The sequence below is a fragment of the Mya arenaria genome, chromosome 17, assembly GCF_026914265.1.
Source record: "Mya arenaria isolate MELC-2E11 chromosome 17, ASM2691426v1".
In the NCBI taxonomy this organism is placed as follows: Eukaryota; Metazoa; Mollusca; class Bivalvia; order Myida; family Myidae; genus Mya; species Mya arenaria.
Window position 1 is genome coordinate 55,217,609 of NC_069138.1, and position 21,071 is coordinate 55,238,679.

Genomic DNA, 21,071 nt, shown 5'->3' on the forward strand with positions numbered 1-21,071 from the left:
TCTAGCAGGTCTAAACCCAGTTGGCACACCAATCATCGTTGTCTAAGCAGGTCTAAAACCAGTTGGCACACCAATCATCGCTGTCTAAGCAGGTCTAAAACCAGTTGGCACACCAATCATCGCTGTCTAAGCAGGTCTAAAACGACACGGCACTCTAACCACTGACCGCTGACTTTTGTCACTTCTAAGTTTATGCAATAATTGCCTTATGTTATGAGGCTACAAGCATATCATACCAAATTCCATACATTCACTGGTAGCTATCAAACGACACATTACTAGCATATTATTCCACATCCCATACATGCACTTTCAGCTATCAACTTACTAGCATATTATACCACATCCCATGCATGCACTGGCAGCTTTCAACAGACGTGTTCCTAGCATATCATACCAAATTCCATACATGCACTGGTAGCTATCAAAAGACGCGTTACTAGCATATTATTCCACATCCCATACATGCACTTTCAGCTATCAACTTACTAGCATATTATACCACATCCCATGCATGCACTGGCAGCTTTCAACATATGTGTTTCTAGCATATCATACCACACCCCATACATGCACTGGTAGCTATTAACAGACGCGTTACTAGCATATTATACAACATCCCATGCATGCACTTGCAGCTATCAACAGATGTGTTACTAGCATATTATACAACATCCTCTATATGCACTTGCAGCTATCAACAGACGTGTTACTAGCCTATTATACAACATCCCATTCATGCAATGGTAGCTATCAATAGACGTGTTACTAGCATATTATACAATATTCCCTGTATGCACAGGCAGCTATCAATAGACGTGTTACTAGCCTATTATACCACATCCTATAAATGCACCGGTAACTATCAACCGACGTGTTACTAGCATTTCATACCACATCCTATAAATGCACCGGTTACTATCAACCGACGTGTTACTAGCATTTCATACCACATCCTATAAATGCACTGGTAGCTATCAACAGACGTGTTACTAGCATACCATACCACATCCTATACATGCACTGGTAGCTATCAACAGACGTGCTACTAGCATACCATACCACATCCTATACATGCACCGGTAACTATCAACATACGCGTGTTACTAGCATATCATACCACATCCTAAACATGCACTCGTAGCTATCAACAGACGTTTTACTAGCAAATTATACAACATTCCATACATGCACTGGTAGCTATCAACATATGTGTTACTATATAACTTACCACATCCCATACACGTACTGATAGCTATCAAAAAATGTGGTACTAGTATATTAAACCAGAACAAACACTTGCAAATATATGAATAGAAGAACCGAGCTAACATTAATGAGGTTTTTATCCCTAACCCTACCATTTTGTTCTATGTTTAGAGAATCAATCTCTAGCAGCTATATCACAACGTGGGCTGGAAAGAAAACAGTTGAAATTGGTCCATGTAACTGATGTAGTAACGTGCGTGTCGTTTTTGCAAGATATGAAATAAGCTAGGTTCGGAAATTAGGACAACTTAATCAGTAACTTAAACTTCTAGAGTTAAATGTTCTAAAGTTTGTATTGTCCTGCATGAGTGTATACTGTTATCAGTTAACAACCTAATATACTCAGGGAAGCTTTGATAACAAATGCATACACACAGTAATAGCACTGATATTATCACTTTAACAATTTACTGACAATCTTATTCATAGTGTTTAACCTGCATACGACTAAAGGACTATGTTTTACGTTTTATCAACACATTTCAATTGGTGATTTTTTATTACATAAAGTGACTTGCTCTGCGTAAATTATTTGTATTCACGCGCTTGTGTTCAATTGCAACATACGAAAATGCAAAATTATCTGCATTGAAACATACAATTCTTATAAAAGGCAGAGGTTGTTGTGTTTGAGGATAAACCATGTCCAGTGATACTACATTCAACGTACCTGTGGTCAACCTCGGCCGCTTCCAAGTTGACCGGATGAGAAAATATGGAGATCTTGTGGCACTGGTATGCATGTTTTCTTAAAATATCAGTAATCATCTGGGCTTTCATATAAAATCAATGCAAACTCCAAGCTAATTATTCAGCAAATAATGGAAAACAGAATTTCTGGACCTATAAAATAGGATACATTTATATCAACATGTTGTGTTTTTTTTCTTCCAAAATGTGCAGGTTAATCCTGAAACAGAGCGTTATATAACATACAGCCAGTGCGCTGACCGTATTGAACAAATAGCGAGCGGTTTGTTCGATCTCGGATTAAGGCAGGGAGACGTTTTATGTGCACTTACATTCAATACGATAGAGTATCCGTTGGTTTGGTATGCTGTCAACTTGATTGGTGGAACGTTTCTTACTGCGTCACCGTTATACCCAGATGGTATTTTTTTTATTTTATTTAGATGATAGTGTTCTTGTTTTCAACAGCTATTAGTACGGCACTTTAATTTTAATCATATATAAAGTACGCATTATGTTGTTGTTAATTTTAGCCGCTAATTAAGTATGATATTGCAGCGGCCTTTTACACAAGCTTTCAGCTATTAGATTGCATTACTTTGCTATTTAAATTGCATTAAAAACTAGTAAATAAAGTGGCAAAATAAGAGTTCAATCAGCTTATACAAACGTTAGCATGAGAATAACATTATTAATACGTGACGCGTTGTCGCAAATTGCTTTATTCTAATTATGTTCAACTATGTTCTAGTGGTAAAAGTGTCCGCCTCTCACCAAAGAGGTAACAGGCTCGAGCCCTACCAGGGGTCATACTTTTTTGCCTCTTAAACGAACACTTAAGCACTGGTTTCTACCAATTAAACAGACTTGGTGTAATATTTTATATCAGATGACGTTTGTCTTCACAATTTAGCTCTCATAAAAAGTCAGAAATAACTAAACTCTTAAATTGGAAACACAGATATAATTTGGATCAATTCACATTAAACGATTACTGTAGCTTATTCATTACGTGTTTATGTTTTTCTATTTAAGAGGAACTAGAAAGACGATTCAGTAAATGTTATGTTAAGTTTCTTCTGACGATCCCGGAACTTACAACACGCATCAGCTCTATGGTTCATCGGATGGTATGATCTTACCTTTGTTCAATAATGATCCTGAGTTAAAGTGTTAGCACATATGCATAGATATATAATGTGTTCGTTTAAAATGTATTGTGTAACATGTATTGAATTGAATGTTTTCAAATATTAACGTTTCAACAGATGAGGAGTACAAGTCTTTCAGAACGTTTGAGCTAATAGTTTGTTCTTTAGAGCGAATCTCACATTATATTTATCAAACTTTATATTTAATGAATGAATTTAATATATTTAATTGAACTTTTCTTTCATATTTATATTTAATTTTAGAAACTTGCGACCGTGTCTTTGGCAAGACCAAAACTTCTGAACAAACTCATAGTGCTTGGTGAGGACTGTGATGGTTTCATACCTTTTCGAAGTCTCCTCACTTCCGGTCAGCTTCGATACAAACCGGAAGTAGATCCTTCAAAGTCCACAGCTCTTCTTCTCTCCTCTAGCGGAACTACCGGGTTGCCGAAATTCGTGAAACTGACGCATGTCAACATAATTGCAAATATGATGCAGATACAGTATGTATGTTTGTTCGAAAATATTGGCATTTCAACACGAAACTAACCAAAACTGCTAGAGGAGTAAGAGGTATCCGCGAAAATGACTATAAATCATTTATTTGTACACTGGCACTGGATCAAACCGTGGGGTTTTGACGGGCTTAAATATAGTCATTGCAGTGGAAGTTTAGTTGTGTTTTACTATCCGGAGTTAGACAGTTTTTTTCAGCGTGTTTGAGGCTAAAACGGTACCTAGTACATGTAAACGGTATACATGTGTACATTCAAACCGCAACATTATGAGTGAAATTACAAGTTCAAATGATATTTTTGATGGAGGAAAATTCCCTGAATGTTTTTTCTCTCTTAAAAAGACACGGCAATGTATTTCCCTAACATTTATGAAAAGAAGTATATGCTAAATGCAACCTTAATGATGTTAATGTGTTAGGTGCAGTCAACCTTGAGTGCAGTTTTCTTTAGAAAGCAAGTCGTTGGTATCTTTAACGAATGTGCAATCATTTCAATGCAAACTGTTCCATCTCAGGTACAATAAACAGCACCAGCCCGGAGAAGTGTCGGTATTGGCCCTGCCCGTTTTTCACCATTATGGACTTCACTCAGTACTGGGAACCAGCCTTTATAATGGGCTTAAAGTTGTTCTCATGGATAGGTGGAGTACGGAAAAGTTCTTTGCGAATATCGAAAAGTACAAGGTGAGTGTGGTTGTAAATTTTAAAAGGTAATAGTTTAACTATTCCTTATTAATTTACCAATGCTTCAACTTAAATTGATTTCTGTTTTCCTTATTTAGTAATGAATAACTAAAGAGAATATTGATATAATATAATCATATGTTATGACCTTTTCGAAACAGGCGAATTTAATTCAAGTGGTTCCAGCTATGGCCGCTTCGTTAGTCAAATTCCCGGAATGTCGCACTTATGACGTCAGCAGCGTTCGTTTCGTGATGTCAGCAGCGGCGCCAATGGGGGTTGGTGTAGAGGAGCATTTACGGCAGCTTTTTAATGTTCCATTTATATCGCAGTGTATGTTGACTTTTTCGTATTTTTTAAGTTTGTAATGCATGAAAAATATACGTAGAGAGTGATCAATTTTTGAAATTTTAAAACAATCAATTTCGTTTTACTGATTGCATTATAAATTTAAAAACAATTCAATGTTTAACAAAAACATATTCAGCATTGATCTCTGTAAGAATTAAGAATTCATGACATAATAAAGTCAGTAAAATCTAGTTTACATTAAAAGACACACGGATACGTTTCGAATACGTTTTAACAGGCATTTGCGATCATCATTTACAAAGCATAACACCTCAGTATTGCTTTGTTCAATATAACATTCTCGTTACTAGGACAACAGAAACACTTTACAAGCAAACAAATTCACGTTCTTGTAGCTTATGGTCTAACAGAAACGGGGTACAACTCTGGAAACACAACTGATCGCCATCGTCTTGGTTCCAACGGTGTTTCTCCAATAGGCACGACTCTCAAGGTAGTGTTTGGTTACATCTTTTTTTCCTACACACACTCAATAAGTCCTCCTTATTTCCACTCTGCTGACAATAACATATATACTTTTCGTACAAGTTATTAAGAACATACTTTTAAATCATGTTTGCGTTAAAGACAGCTTTGAATCTAGGATGTGACACATATTTACATGACTAATACATGCATATGCCTACATGTATACAAACGTAAAAAAAAAGGCATAGCATATGGTACAATTCGTTTTTATTTGTTGTCACTTTCTGCTTCCGCTTTCAAAACGAAATACTTCTACATTAACCTTATAGATGAGCTAACACATTACCATTATCTAAATGATAACTGATAAAGATTGATTGCTCGTTTTAACGTTATTATTAAAACTTTTTTGTTTTCGAATATAACTGAGTATCAAGATTGTTTTTGTTTTGTTTTAGATATTCGATCCCGAAACAGAAGAGGAGTTAGCAAGGAACAAAACAGGAGAAATCCGAGTGAAAGGTGAAATGGTGACAACTGGTTACCTTGACGACGATGTAGCTACAAGACTGACATTTGACCAAAACGGCTTTTTTAAAACCGGTAATATAATGATATACACAATATTAATAACTATCTTCCATGGTTGAGTGTGTAAGATTAATAGTGTTTTTTGAAACGAGGTTTATCAAATTTCCGCAGAAGAAAAGACTTCACGCGGGTTGGGAAGAACCTGAGATTAATCTCACACGAGCGGCCAAGGTAGAAGATTTTTCTACCCAAACAAAAACTAAAACGTAGTTCCCACGGGTACTTTTTGATCTTTGGCCTTGGGCAAGATAAGGGGTTCAAGCAAGGCCAACTATTTTGATCAATTATTGAGGGTGGGATTTTTTTTATCATAGGTCAATATGTTTTCAGAGGTGTTCAATAATCAAAAATTATCCATTTTACTATTACTGTTCAAACACCGCTTTGCGACGATTCGTATAGTAAGGCTTTAAATGTTTACACCATTTATAGCAACCATGAATTACTAATTACATTGTTGTGAAAAGTACCAATGGTCAATAGAGAGGTTTTGAATATCTTTATTCGAAAAAAATCGATTAAACTATAACTATCGTATCAGTTTGATCGTAGTATTAATACATGGTAGATATATTTTTGTTGCGTAGACCTATGGCAAAAATAAGGTTTTAAGTGTTTCCTTAAATTGTTAAAATTGGGACATAATTGTATACATGGTTGGTTGCTGAGCTTTTTCTTACAATTTCCATTGCATTGTAATTGACGTTCATCCTCGTTGTTTTGGGATATATAACGAAAGCGTCTCGCTGAATCATCTGTTTTTTGTTTTCTTCAGGAGACATAGGGTATTTAGATTCGGATGGTTTTCTCTTCATAGTGGATCGTTTAAAGGAACTGATCAAATATAAAGGTCTTCAGGTAAAAATATATCTCGTGAATAATCTCAATATATACATTTGCCAAAGATTATACAGTTTTTAAATTCTGAATTAAACTCACAATGATAACGGTTTCTCTCCTTGTACAAAAATTGGATGTCATGACATTATTGAATGATATTTCAACATATTGAACAATAACCGTAGTGGATACTGATAGTTGTAAACAACATATCATTAACAAGAAAAAAAGTTGATGCATAGCATCAAGTCGGCGCAATGAACTTAGAAGAAAAACGTGCATGCAGATAACCAAAAATGGTTATTATTTCAGTGATAATATTTGTTTTTATGTTGGGTGTACATATGCTTGAAGGACATTATGGTTAATATTAAAATATTGTTACAATAGTTTAAGCCCGGAATTATAGATATTCTGGGGGGTTTCCCAAGCTAATCCTTCGGTTAAAATTAAATTATAACAAAAATATACATACGTTTCTTCGGAAGAAATATGGTCTAATACATAGATTTCAATAACATGAAATTCACCTTTTATTTGTACCGGCATGTTATGTGAATTCTTTGCTTTATATTTTGTATAATTTTTTGTAACACATTTCACTCATATGAGTATGTAGAACGGGGATAATCATACAACTAATATACATCAAGAGGGAATTATCTGGAGTTCATTCTTTCGAATGACATTTTCAAAACAAACAATTAAGCTCAAGGTTAAATTTTCAAAACTCGGTATTTTTGCCGTCACCAAGGGAGATTACTGCGTAGGAGGTTTACAAACATAACGGATATTGTAATAGTACCGTGTAACCTTCATCTATTGATATCAATCGGAACACCTCGGCCTGTATCTATCTCGGAGATGGCCGAGTTGTTATGATTGAGTTGGTATTTAAATCAAAATTTTCAAAATGATAAGCAGGGCTAATATAATTTAAAGTTTCATTATCAATTAAAGAGTAAAGTTTTTTTAAAACATTCAAAACCTTCATATTTTATCACTAAACTATTGAAAGCATTGTTCTGCAATTTATGAACTAGTCCCTAAGTTGGAATATTTCTAAAGTAATATCAAATATAGTCGGCGCCCTTCTGGGCGCCGACTAATAAATGTAATAAATGTAAAATCGATACATATTGAGGTCTGAGATGAGCTTACGTGTATACTCTTTGAAACATAAAAATAAATTTTCCTTTGAATTGATGTGACTAAAAGACTTAATAAAATGAATATTATATGAGTTAAATGTTCTACTGACCAGGTGGCACCTGCGTACCTCGAAGATATCATAGTGAAGCACCCAGGCGTCGCAGACGCCGCCGTGATTGGAATCCCCGACCCCGATGCGGGGGAATTACCCAGAGCGTATGTTGTAAGACAGACTGGGAGTCACATCACAGCCAAGGATATTGTCCAATACGTGCATGGTACGAAATCGTTAAACATGGTAGTGCATAAATAGTGTCCCAAACGGTACGGTGTTGTCCAAAAATGCATGATTGGAGCTTGTTCAATATATGCAGGGTAGAGGTTTTGTTCAATAGATGCATGGTAGAGGTTTTGTTCGATACATGCATGGTAGAATCTGGTTTTATACGGACAAGGGAGGCATTGTTTTTCAATATGTGCATGGAAGGGTTTTGTCAAATACGTGCACGGAATGAATTTATCAATACGTGTTTGGTTGGATTACCAAACCTTACGTGCATTGAAGACATTGTTAAGCATGCGTGGTAAGATATCGTAGAATATGGTACGGCAGGGTTTTTCCCAATTTGTGCATGTTGGCGTTTTGTCCCATATATCACACATGGTATAATCTGGTCGTAAAACGTCAGTAGTTGGATATTTATTAGCACATTGATGGTAGGGTATTGTCACTAAATGTTGTGATGATCTTGTCGTAAATATGATGGCATAAGTAGTTTTATGCTAATTGTTCGCTACTTAAAGCCATACAAAACCTGCACGTGAGACACAAGAGGGATTGCAGAACTAACTATTATTGTAAAACCTGTGATTCCTTAGCATTTACGTAAATTTATTGCAATTGTGTGCATGAGTTTACCTACTATAAGTTAATATTTCACTAAAGGTTTGTTTGTAATATGCAATGTGTTTAAAGCAAATACGACTGACACTGGGTCAAACTTTATGTTTAGGTCTTTGAAGTGCGTTCTTAGAATATGCATGGGTCTAATTACCATAAGCAAAAAGGTATAGCATTGTACGAAACATGGTTGGTGACATATTGTAAAATTAAATTAGTTGTCCCTGTAACTTTTATAACTTTGCTTCACATTAAGATAATACATAAGATATACAGTGAAATGTTTATATTTTGCAGATCATGTGGCTCCCCATATGCGCCTGCGCGGTGGGGTTGAATTCATACAGGAAGTACCAAGAACGCCGTCTGGAAAAATCATGCGCAGACATTTGAAGCCAAAGAAACAAACAACCTCAAGACTATAATATTAAAATACGTGTTTATAATGTACTGATTATTTGGTAGCATACACACTAGCAACTGTAATGCTCTGATTTAAGCTGAATTATAAACATAAAGCATTGGATAGCAACCATATGTATTTAATATTTAGTTATTTACTTCAAACTTCATCTTTCGAATATTTGTAAATATTATCTTTAGATTCACACTTAATTTCTAAAACAAACATTAATACAATTTAATTGTTCATTATGCAATTGATTCCAAATTAATACAACTTCTATATGTGTACTACATATACAACTCATACACATGCTTAAAACAAATATCATGGAAATAAATATATCAACATTGTATAGGCAGTTTCCATTTTTCTGCTCTAAAATTAAATTTGTTAACAATCGATACATATTGGATTATATATTTACTTTATTTCACTCGATAAGTGTTTTATACTCTGCTTTTCCAAAACATGATTTCACCATTTTTACTCTACTGTGTTTAGTACGCATGAATTTGGTACAGAGGCGCAAAAAGATGATTTGCATTTCATAACAAACATGGTTTTATGTGCATGATATTAACCTGTTAAGATACATAATATATTACGATTACAATGATGAGTAATCATTATTATGTCGAAATAATTATTACGTTCTTTTGGCCCAACAGTGTGTTATGTTACGTCGCTTAATTTGAATTAGGAATGAAATAATGAGTAATAATTATAATTATAATTTATAAGTAAATAATGAGATGATATCAAGTAATAAAATCACCATTAACACTCAATTTTAATGAAATTGTTTTTTTTGAATTGGTGACGTCAAAAACCCGGTTAGAAACTATTATTTTTTTATTATGTTCATGACATCATTTACAGTTCAAATACAGAAAGTGACGAACGTTTTTTTATGAAATCAAGAGAAAATATCGCGTTTTACTGTTACGATAATGAACAACGCTATTTCTAAAAGTATTCATTATAAAAACGAAATAATATATAAACGAATGTCTTGCTGGAATATTACTAATTACACAATCTTTATTTCTAATAAGATTGTTTACAAACATTCGGAGTTATATCCTATTTTACAAGTGCAAAATACATAATGGTTTAATTTACCGAAAACTAGGCTAAGCATATAAGTATCTTCCATGGCCGAGAGTGTAAGATAGTTTCATCCCGACCCTCGCGCAGGGTGTTTTGCGGAAACTATCTTACACGAGCGGCTATGGTAGATGCTTTTTCTCCCACCTCAGTTAAACAAAATTAATCAAAAATGTATTTTTTGCTGGAACTCTTTTGTGCTTAGTGAAAATAATTGCGTATGGATATGCGATAGCACGTGGTTGTCATGGATACGCGCGCAGTGATCCAGTTAATGTTAATAGTCAAATCGGTCTTTTTAAATAGTTCTAAGGAAAATGAAGCATTATTTCTTGAATGGTGCGTGAAAACTGTTTTTGGGGACATTTGAAGTGAGAAATAATTAATTAGCGTTCTAAATATTACCATAAGACAAGATTTCCTTGATGCTACTGACGACAGTCTTCAACAAGGGAGGTAATTATAATGTGGTGACCGTTAAAAAGAAGTTCCATACGGGCATTTTATCTTCGCCCGTTGGCAAGATAAGAATGTCTAGCATGGTTAAATTATTGGATCTACTTTTCTGAGGTGGGAGAATGTCAAATATAATATTATGTTCCGAGATTGAACATAACTTCAAATCGCGGCTTCTTGTGGTGTGTGTTTCGATTTGGTTAATCTCGACCCGTGTGCCTTTAAAGACGACCTAGGTAATTTTTTTGGGTTCCTAGCTTGTCGCTGTAGTCTCCATTATTGGATCAAAGAGCAATTGCAAACTACTTCATTCATTCCATTTCTTCGATAGGTTAGACTAAAACTTGAAGCTGAAGAATTCATAGAACACTTACTAATATGAAAATTACAAAACTAGAATATTTAAATGGTAATTAGTACATCCAACTACAATAAAATATTGCGCATGACAGAAGGGAAGTTAAAATTGTACTATATACAATTCAAACAATTAGAGTTTATATTCAGGAGTTGCATCCCTTACACGTGAGTATGGCCGAAATCGGGGTGATGTATATACGTTGGTTATGTTCGTTTAGTGGATAAAGTGATGAAACAATAGAGAATGCATTTAAGTTTGTTTGGCAGCTGTATACCAACTACAATGACACTGCCATACGTTTGTAATATGTATTTTAACGAAAAGTGAACTATTAAGATAAATTAAAATATTGCCATGCCTTCAAACAATTTTGGTCGCTGATCACGTTTCTATAGGAATATAGAAATATAAAATGTATTCACTTTTAAAGGCTTTGCATACTAAGAATACAACCTTCATTTTCAGCCTATGGAATTTTAGATAGGCAACCATTAAGTGGTAGACTTAATCATTAAGAACTTTCACACGTGTTTAAAGATCTGCCTACTGCCAATCATCCGATGCACTCTCCCTACGTCAGATTTTGTGTTGCCAATGTGTCAGCCAATGCGGTTGTATTCTAGGCAAGTTAAATAACATGAAGTGAATTTTTAATGCTTCAGAAGGACTGGTTGGCTACGCTCACTCCGCCAATTCTTAATCAGTAAGATTTCACTTCATGTCATGGAACTATCAAGTAGAATAACAGTTATGTCAATAGTGTTCTACAATAAGTCATGACTCATGACGAATACTAATGACGTCAGCACTATGTCATACTGCTTCCCTTGTAGACAAACATGTCTTTTTTATGCAGTTGCTGCATGGTCATTTGTGTAACAGTCAACACTGTTGTCCCGAGGTGGAGGGGATGACATCTAAACTGTTGAACTGTCATCCCCTACACCAAGAGACGAACCGTTTGGAATGTTACACAAATGTCCATATTATTTTATTACCTGATTGCATTGTTCAGATCAATCTCGGAAACATCTTCAAATCGCGACATTTTTTGTTTACGTCTGATATTTATTTGCTTACGTCTGGTAATGATCTTGATCATACAGACAATTGTGTGCGTAGAATTGTATCGGTATCTTGTGAGCAAATTAAAATAAGAAAACCAATACCGGAAAATCAGGAGTTTAAACGATATGCTGTATTTAGAATCTCAGTAGAACCCATGACGTCCCTATGACGTAGCCTCACGCTACAAAAATACAGTTTATACTGTTTACCGGTCAACAGTTCAAAACATTGTAATGTTGATTACTATTTGTAAAACAGTTGAAAATAGTTGTTGTAATTAAATGTTACATGAGCACTACAATTTAACTTTGATAACTTACATTTTTGCGGATATCAAAGCGTTTCGGATAGACTTTCAAAAAATATGATTATTCTCAGGAATAACATAACTGCCTTTTTATTGATTGTACATGTTTGTATTCGTTTAAAGACATCGTAACGGCAACGTGTTGTCTATATAAATGTATGTCATGTTTTTGTTTCCTGCTGATTTTTGAAATTGAGTTTTGAATTAAATTATCACTGAATTAAATATTTACCGGACTGTTCAACAATTTAAATTTATTTTTATTACTTCCAGACAAGTTCTTTGATAATTTCCTTTTTTTGAACTTACATTCATAATAAAACATTTGTTTTATTATAAAGATGGCCTACTAGATGGCCCAATGTAATCTTGCCGATCGGTTCAATTTAAACCGGTTTTGGAAATCATGTACAGGCACTTAAAAAAAGAAAGAAAATCAGTCAAGCCCTAAATCTGATAATTAAACGTTTTATTTATTAAACTACATATGGTAAATTCATCGATGACAAAGTCTCAACGCCGTACACAATTATTCCGAATTTGATTGAAGTCTTTATTTTAAAAATAAAGTACGCATTATGCCTCCTGTGCTTGGAATTGGTATCATTCATAGGTTAAATGTTAGTGCAAATTTATGTCCGACCTCCTTGTTGTCAATAAACTATTCAACGACAAAAATTTGCAACACTGTTTTCTGGTAAATGTTTTGATCGCATATGTATAACATTGTTCAGTTTAGTTTCTGCCTTTTTTCAACAGGTTCCACGGTTCGTACTGTCTGGGGAGTTTCGTCTCCGTCCTGAGCATCTGGAGCAAACGATTCACGTGAATACAATCTCTTCGAATCAGTTCTTTCTGCCCTAGTCTCGCGAACAACTGGTTCACGTAAAGACAATATTTTGGACTCATAAATCACTACCCTGGTCCAGGGTTGGTATTGTAAACAGTCTACCTGCACACCTGGTAAGCGATATATCATTTCTCTGGCCGCTTTTGTGGTATCGCTTTCTTCATCAGGCATAAGCACAGTGAACTTAGAATAACCGATTTCTTCCAAGTGAGCATCCATCACGTTGAAAACCTTCTCTACAAACTCGTTAGATGAGCTATGTCCAATAAAAAAGAAGACGTGACTTATAATCATCATGTTGTCACGAAAGTGTTCAATAAAGGGGCTGAATAGCACATCTTTATCATTGACTTCAATGCAGATGAACTGATAATGTTTCAAGAAGTTTTGCAATTCGGGAAAACAAGGACTCTCAGCAGCGTAAACAAACCATGTCGTAACAAAGCGATCTGTAAAGGAGATCAACATGCAATAACTTAATTCTTCTATAACTACTGTCAAATTATGGAAAACACAATACAACTCTTCATTGCTGCTTTAACATAAATCTTTACATCTAGTTATGATTAAACTTTATCACGCACTGTTCATGATATAACATCAATATCAAATTGTCTTAAGTTCTTCATTTCAAGTAAGGAAAAAATAGCAAAGTAAACAAGTCAGACACTAAAATTACACTATATAAGTTAAGGACTATAGGTGAAAATGACAATTTTAAAATCAATATCAAGGTAGAAGTAGAAAATTGTCGCTTGTCAGGAGCATCCGTCATTATCGAACCTAGTTTAACACTATTTAAACGGGATCCCAACGACTTGGACCGTTTTTTTGACCTCACAATCAGTAGTGGTCATCTTCTTTTCATGTTCAGTATTCCTACTTAGTTTGAAGAACGTTAAGGAGAGAGAGAGAGAGAGAGAGAGAGAGAGAGAGAGAGAGAGAGAGATTGTAAAAGATGACTCTTTGTACTTGATGCTTCCAAAGAGTTCATCTACATAACTAATATTTCTTTCAATTGTTCCTACTAAGTGTATAGACAATAGCATCTAAATTCAGAAATCGTTTTTAGACTAAAGGACACCGCGAACTTTACCCCGAACCCATCAAAAACATATGGAAAGACAATGGCAATGCCTACATGTCTGCAATAATTCAAATATGACATAAAAATATATATAAAAATCAATATAAAGGCATACAATATAACACATATATATCTACGTCTGCAGTCAGGAGACAAACGTGTCAGGAGACAAATGTGGCTTAAGGTCACCTATCAGCAACTTGAATTACTGCAGCGGGGATGGTTACGTAAGTTATCAACATTTGAATGAATATGCTAATTGTTATAGCTGATAAAAAATATCATTTTTTTGGTATTCTTATTATAAGGTAGTAGGTTAATAAGAAACGTTAAAAAGGTCTAATTTGACCAATACATAATGGATGCACTCGTTAACTTTTACACATGCACTAGTTGAATAACAAAGTCAGGCTATAAGTGCGATTACTAAGACAACATGATTAATGACTTAATAATCTATGTCAGTCTATTCCCTTTACTATCACTTTAAAATCAAATAGAACATGTTTTCCTGGGCACTCCGGTTACCTCAACGAAACATCGCTGTAACAAGTGACTTAGCATTAGTTAATATAACTTTCTTTACATTCATTGTTAAACAAATATTGTTAAAACAAACGAACTCTTGGATGTGCACCGAGCACAAACAGATACTATTTTTTTTTAATTCTTTCTACAAATATTCACTTAATGCAAACTTAATATAATCATAATTATATTTCAGCGTAATATCGATTATGATATGTGTCCCTAGAGAATTTAGTTCATCGAGAAAATCGAGAATAACCTGTGTTCGTCATTAAATTAATTTTATTTTTTTCACAAAGCTTATTTTTTACGACCTCAATTTACGGTACAAAGGTTACCTGTAATCCAATCTGTTCTGTTTGGTTCTGCTCTTGAAAACACATCTTGGTATTCTTCATATTCATCGATAAGGTGCTTCGAACGAATGCGGTCAATCCATGCTGTGTCATCTGTGGGAAAGGGTCGGTCATATGAAACAGTTTTATTAGAATTATTTGGACACATTCTTACAGTTTATATAAATGTAATATCAAACGAGCAAGCATCTTACCTGTCCCTTGTCTTAGTACTTACTTATATATTATATATAATAGATTTGTTCACCATGTCCTACTTTAACACACACACTTGTTTTTCGAATTTTAGTTATAAAATGATTATTAAAGAAACATGAAAAAAAATGTGTATTGAGCAATGAAATGAACTGACCCTCTGGGACTTGCCTTATCCCTCTTTTGTGTTTCATCATGAGGATATCATAGTTTGAAAGTGCACATGGGTCGTTTCCCAATCTGCAAATCTTTTCGTCTACTTGTCTCTGAAATTCCTCTCCGCTAGCTAATTCTGCCACTGACAAAGTAGCGGCCTTTAAATGTCCCCATTCAACTCTAAACCTCTCATCTTTGGTTGATATATTCCCTCTGACAGCATAATATTCCAAACACCTTTGGATCAATTTCAAATCTGACTCCTTTTCTTGAATTTGCGGATAAAAAAGACCCCGTACAATCTTCACCAGAAGTTCGCCTTCTAAAGAATCAAACCTATGCTCAAAATCTTTATATATGCGTTTAACTTCATCAGGTGTAATGGTATTTAGGGCCTCAAGTAAGTCTTTATTGGCTGTCATGAATTGAAATGGACTGCAGCCCCCTTCTGTGGCGTATAATGCAAACAGTTTCATCAACACCTCTGTAATTATCTTTTTAAATTTTGCCCAAAGATACACATTCCCCATGATCTTATGCAATAAACAAGATCAAATAGCTGATATTCAGTATACACGTATATATCCAAATACACTTCACACGCACAACCTCCGTACAGCAATTCGGGAATCTATGATAAAAATATAATTGAAATATCGATTTACATGATAAATTAGTTATAAAGGTGATTGTGCTTCCAAAGTCTACGAAGAGGTTTATTAATCAAGATAATACGTTTCTGTAATGTCATTGATGTCAATAACAAAATTAAATTATGCACACTATTTTTGGTTTGGTATTGAGTGTGCAATTTTCTCATTATAAAATATAGTGTACGGAATCCTGTTAGTACCATCGCGTCTTTGTCCCTACACCCTTAAAAGTGGCAAAGAAAAAAATACGAGGTTTCAATGTATATCCTTGCATCTTCCTTTCGATCATTTTATGCAGAAAATCACATGCGTTCACACAAAGCCGCATTGTCTCATAAATTGCTTTTATGGTGGAATATGTATCAGACAAAAACATTTATTCAGTGTGAAGATTAATGTCACGTAATGAAGGGCCATAATTTGTATTAATGGTCATAAAGAGTTTTTCAGCTTAACTTGTGTGATGGCCTGAAGAACTGTGTGAAGTATAAAGTAAAACTATGAACGGTATTCAAGGCGGGTGAGAAAAATGTATATGGTGTCAGAAACATGTATTACTAGTCTTAGATACAATGCGACTGCTATTAAAAACCCTTTGACAAATGTACCTCAGATATTGTATAAAATCTGTATATGCTCATTAAATGGTTGCACCTTTATTTACGGAAAGGAAAAGTAAATGTATCTCTATTTAAACTAACCATACACGCCTACACAGGCCACCTATTCAAGGACACACCGATGACACGGTAATGCATTTTTTAATAACCGCTTTTAAATGAGTACTTGGATTATGAAACGAAAGTGTGGAAAACTTTAAAGTGACACTCTTATTCAAAATCAATACATACACATGTAAAACAAACATACATTTTTAGTGATGGATCTTTAAATACTTACTAAAAATTCATTTATGGAAAATATTAATTACTAATAAAATGATTGTACTGTGTATTTAATAGCTGAAAATGCACAAATATTAAATTACTAGTGAGTACAGTGATCAACTATCGTCTCATAAGGTAGAATAACCGTGTTTGACGCACCTTTCTTTCAAATTAAACACGGTCTCCTTCATAAAAACCATTGTTTTTGATATCTAATATTCCTTTTCTGTATATAAAGACAAAAGTAATAATTTTGGTACATCTTATTTTCGAGTAAGAGTGCATCTTTAAACATTCAAATAAAAACATATGCATCCTAATTTAAAGCAAATAGCGCGTTCATGAGAAAGACTCTAAAACTATGCACCTTTATTACCTCAGTTTTGTACTCCGCCCTGGGTTTTTTCCGAATGCCTGGTTTTAAGTGACAAGCCTGTTTCAGATGACTTGTTATCTTACTGAAATTAGAGAGAAAGAGAGAGAGATAAAACAGATAAAAGAAAATGAATAGAAAAAAGACCAAGTCATGAAACAATGACTTCCATACACATTATTTCAGTAGTTCTAATAAGTTTGAAAACAATTATAAAAAAGTTGAATTGTTGGTATATGAAGGTGATTTAAGAAACAAATACATAATCTATTTTAAATAATTGAATTTGTGAAGTTTTGAACCGTTTTAAAGTAGCTCTGAACTATGATACAAGAAAGTAGCTCTGAACAAAGATACAAGTTTAGTTTTAACATATTTCTTTTACAACGATTGTGAAACAAGTTATTACAACATTATATTAATCACGCACGATTTTTCGCGAGAGTGTGGTCTTGTGTTGTGTGAAAAACCGGAGATCGCGGAGAAAACCCAATTGTCCGGCTTGGTGACCACATACCAAACGTACATGCGCCCAAGCCGGGAATCGAATCCGGGTCGCCTAGGTGAGTAGCGAATGCGCTAACCACTGCGTTAACCGGACAACCATGATACATGTTTAAATGACACAAAAGTGATACAGTAAATCCTGAAGGTATCTCCTTAACGTTTACAACTCTGCGAAGCTTTAAAACAAAAATACCCTGAGAACTCTGTCTGTTCTTATCTGCTCTAATCTAGCCACTCGTACAATGAATGATAGTAACTAAACCGGCCTAAGATTAAAACAACCGCACAATCTCCCTTTATCCATAGGTAATTATTTAATAGTTCACGCACACTAGCATACACAACGTTTGAGCCAAGTCATTTTTTATTTTGCTTAACTAAATTATATTTGACTTACCTGTTTATGACACAGCTAGTTATTTACTATTACTTAGTCTTTGAAATGGATGGAATTTGTTTTTCAATTGAAACTTGAACTAAGGAAGAGTCCTTTGAAGTAGTCCAGTCTGTCTAACCAAACTAAACTTTGGTAACTCATCTGATGTCAATGACACGGTGTTCTTTTTTCTGAGAAATAGAAACCATGGCATGTGATATTTTCGTAAGATTTCTTCCTGGTCAACTGTCTGAGCTGATTGGAAGAATATGTGTTCAGTGATGATGCATGATCATAACAAATTAGATATAATCTAAAATTAATAAACATTTGAACCATTGTCATTGAAAACAATGGGCAGAACGTTATAAATATCAGTCTAAACATAAATAAACAATGCTATACCAGGGGCCACATAACAGAAGCATCTTAAGTTAAAACTTTACGTTTTCCTTTAATTCAACAATTTCCTTAACTGTTGTTTTACACACCTAGAAAGTGTTATGCTTAGTGTTGATTCTGCAATTAAAATATGGACACTTTTTGAAAACGAAAACTTCATTTGAAGAATTTATTTAGTTTTTTTTTTTAAATATAACAATTCCAAATATTACACTGAAATTAAAAAATCTTAAAAGTTTCTTAAGATGCTTCTGTAATACGGACCCTTTCCGATGTAAAATCCAAATCATTAGTATTTACACAATTTCCGTGTTTACCTTGGCAATGATTTATTCTGATATCGGATCTGATTGTAACATACATGATACTCCCATTGATCTAATTTATGCCCATTTCATGCATGAAGTGTGATTATAAATAACCGATGCGGAAAACATGCGCTAGCTTACAAACTAATGGATTTTATAGCAATACGTGCAGAAAAAAACACATACACGTACTATTTCGTAAGTCATACCTAGCTAAGCTGTAGCCGTCAAAATATCCATGTAGGTCATTGCCTTTCAAAACAATTCTTAAAATGGCCGAACATGAATGTAAAAAATAGAACTTAATGTCAGTCAAAACGTCCTAATTCGCCTGTCATAACGGCGGATAACAAAACAAAATGTATGTGTTTCTTTCTCTCGTTTGATATTATTTCACAAAACCTAACTGGAGATTGTCGAGGAGTCGTAATTTAACTACAATAGGAGAATGGAAAATAAGACTTGACGTTGTTATTACCCTACTTACAAAAGCTAGCTCCTATTGTATAACGAACAAACTTTCATTTCGCATGCATGCAATTTATCGGACGGGAAAACTCCTTCAAACTGTCAGTCTAGCGTATATATAAAGGGATATTGGAAAAAGGTTACAAAAGTGTTGCTTAATTAACTATAACGGTCCAGGTTTTCTTGCTTGTGTGTGTTTGTGTGTGTGTGTTTTTTTGTGCTTTTTTTCGATCTGAAAACAGCAACCACAGCAACCACAGCAACAACAATTTACTTTTTTCAAATTCATGTGCAATTTATAAATGTGGATTGTTCAACAGGACTTTTTCTTTGGTAAGGATAACTGTTTTATGATCCTCAACAGATATTAAGATATGTGTTTATGGTCACTCAAAGCAAGACAAGTGGACTTCCTCCGGGTACCCTAGTCTCGCCCAGCATGACCACCTCCGGGTACCCTCGCCTCGCCCAGCATGACCACCTCCGGGTACCCTCGCCTCGCCCAGCATGACCACCTCCGGGTACCCTCGTCTCGCCCAGCATGACCCCCTCCGGGTACCCTCGTCTCGCCCAGCATGACCACCTCCGGGTACCCTCGTCTCGCCCAGCATGACCACCTCCGGGTAACCTCGTCTCGCCCAGCATGACCACCTCCGGGTAACCTCGTCTCGCCCAGCATGACCACCTCCGGGTACCCTCGTCTCGCCCAGCATGACCACCTCCGGGCACCCTCGTCTCGCCCAGCATGACCACCTCCGGGTACCCTCGTCTCGCCCAGCATGACCACCTCCGGGTACCCTCGTCTCGCCCAGCATGACCACCTCCGGGTACCCTCGTCTCGCCCAGCATGACCACCTCCGGGTACCCTCGTCTCACCCAGCATGACCACATCCGGGTACCCTCGTCTCGCCCAGCATGACCACATCCGGGTACCCTCGTCTCGCCCAGCATGACCACATCCGGGTACCCTCGTCTCGATAAAAGTTTGAAAGCATTATGTTTCTTCTAATTTATATGAATTAAATCAATTTTAACTGATGCATTGCAGAGTGGCTTGTACAATAAAGCATATACTATTTAAAATTATAATCATCATATTTTAGTAACACAATTAAGAAATACAAACTACATTCACAGCCAATGCAATTGCAGATAGGCAATCATTTAGTACTATGCTTAATCATTAAGAATTTTAACTTCTGCGGATGTTTAAAGGTCCGCTCACTGCTGTTCATCCGATACACAATATCTGCGTCAGATTTTTCGTTGACACAGTCAATGAGGTTGTATTCTAAGTCAGTTAGATGTCCGGAATCAAAATTCTATGGGTTCAGAAGGGCTCGCTCGCTACGCTCGCTCAGCCTATTCTTAATCAGTAAGATTTTGATTCATGTCATCTAACTATTACGTAGCTAACGATACTTTATGTTATACTAGAATACAGATAATAGAAGTTATATCCAAGTTTTCAAAACATGAACTTGATTCACTTATATAAATAAAGAACCAATGAAAAGAACGTGGGAATGGGATGGCGAGACCGTGATTAAGTAGGAGGATATCTATTAGCAATGTACATATGTTTGGGTTTAAATTTTATGACACTATTTTAAACAAATACATCATTGCGGGTACGGTTATT

The 21,071-nt window shown here is 35.1% G+C and overlaps 1 protein-coding gene across 1 annotated transcript; it reads left to right on the plus strand.

The window, feature by feature from the left end:
- The first annotated feature begins 1,693 nt into the window (after positions 1–1,693).
- LOC128224711 (uncharacterized) lies at positions 1,694–9,300 on the plus strand. The gene is made up of 11 exons (XM_052934692.1): positions 1,694–2,004; positions 2,173–2,380; positions 2,995–3,089; positions 3,375–3,616; positions 4,146–4,314; positions 4,476–4,647; positions 5,022–5,119; positions 5,553–5,697; positions 6,461–6,543; positions 7,790–7,955; positions 8,876–9,300. The coding sequence occupies exons 1-11, from the start codon at positions 1,912–1,914 to the stop codon at positions 9,001–9,003; spliced, it is 1,599 nt and encodes a 532-aa protein (XP_052790652.1). The 5' UTR covers positions 1,694–1,911; the 3' UTR covers positions 9,004–9,300.
- Positions 9,301–21,071: the final 11,771 nt, after the last annotated feature.

Coding starts and splice junctions, on each gene's coding strand:
- LOC128224711 (XM_052934692.1), top strand. CDS start 1,912: ATGTCCAGTGATACTACATTCAACGTACCTGTGGTCAACCTCGGCCGC. Junction 2,381..2,994: donor GTCACCGTTATACCCAGATG/GTATTTTTTTTA, acceptor TTTCTATTTAAG/AGGAACTAGAAAGACGATTC. Junction 7,956..8,875: donor TATTGTCCAATACGTGCATG/GTACGAAATCGT, acceptor TATATTTTGCAG/ATCATGTGGCTCCCCATATG.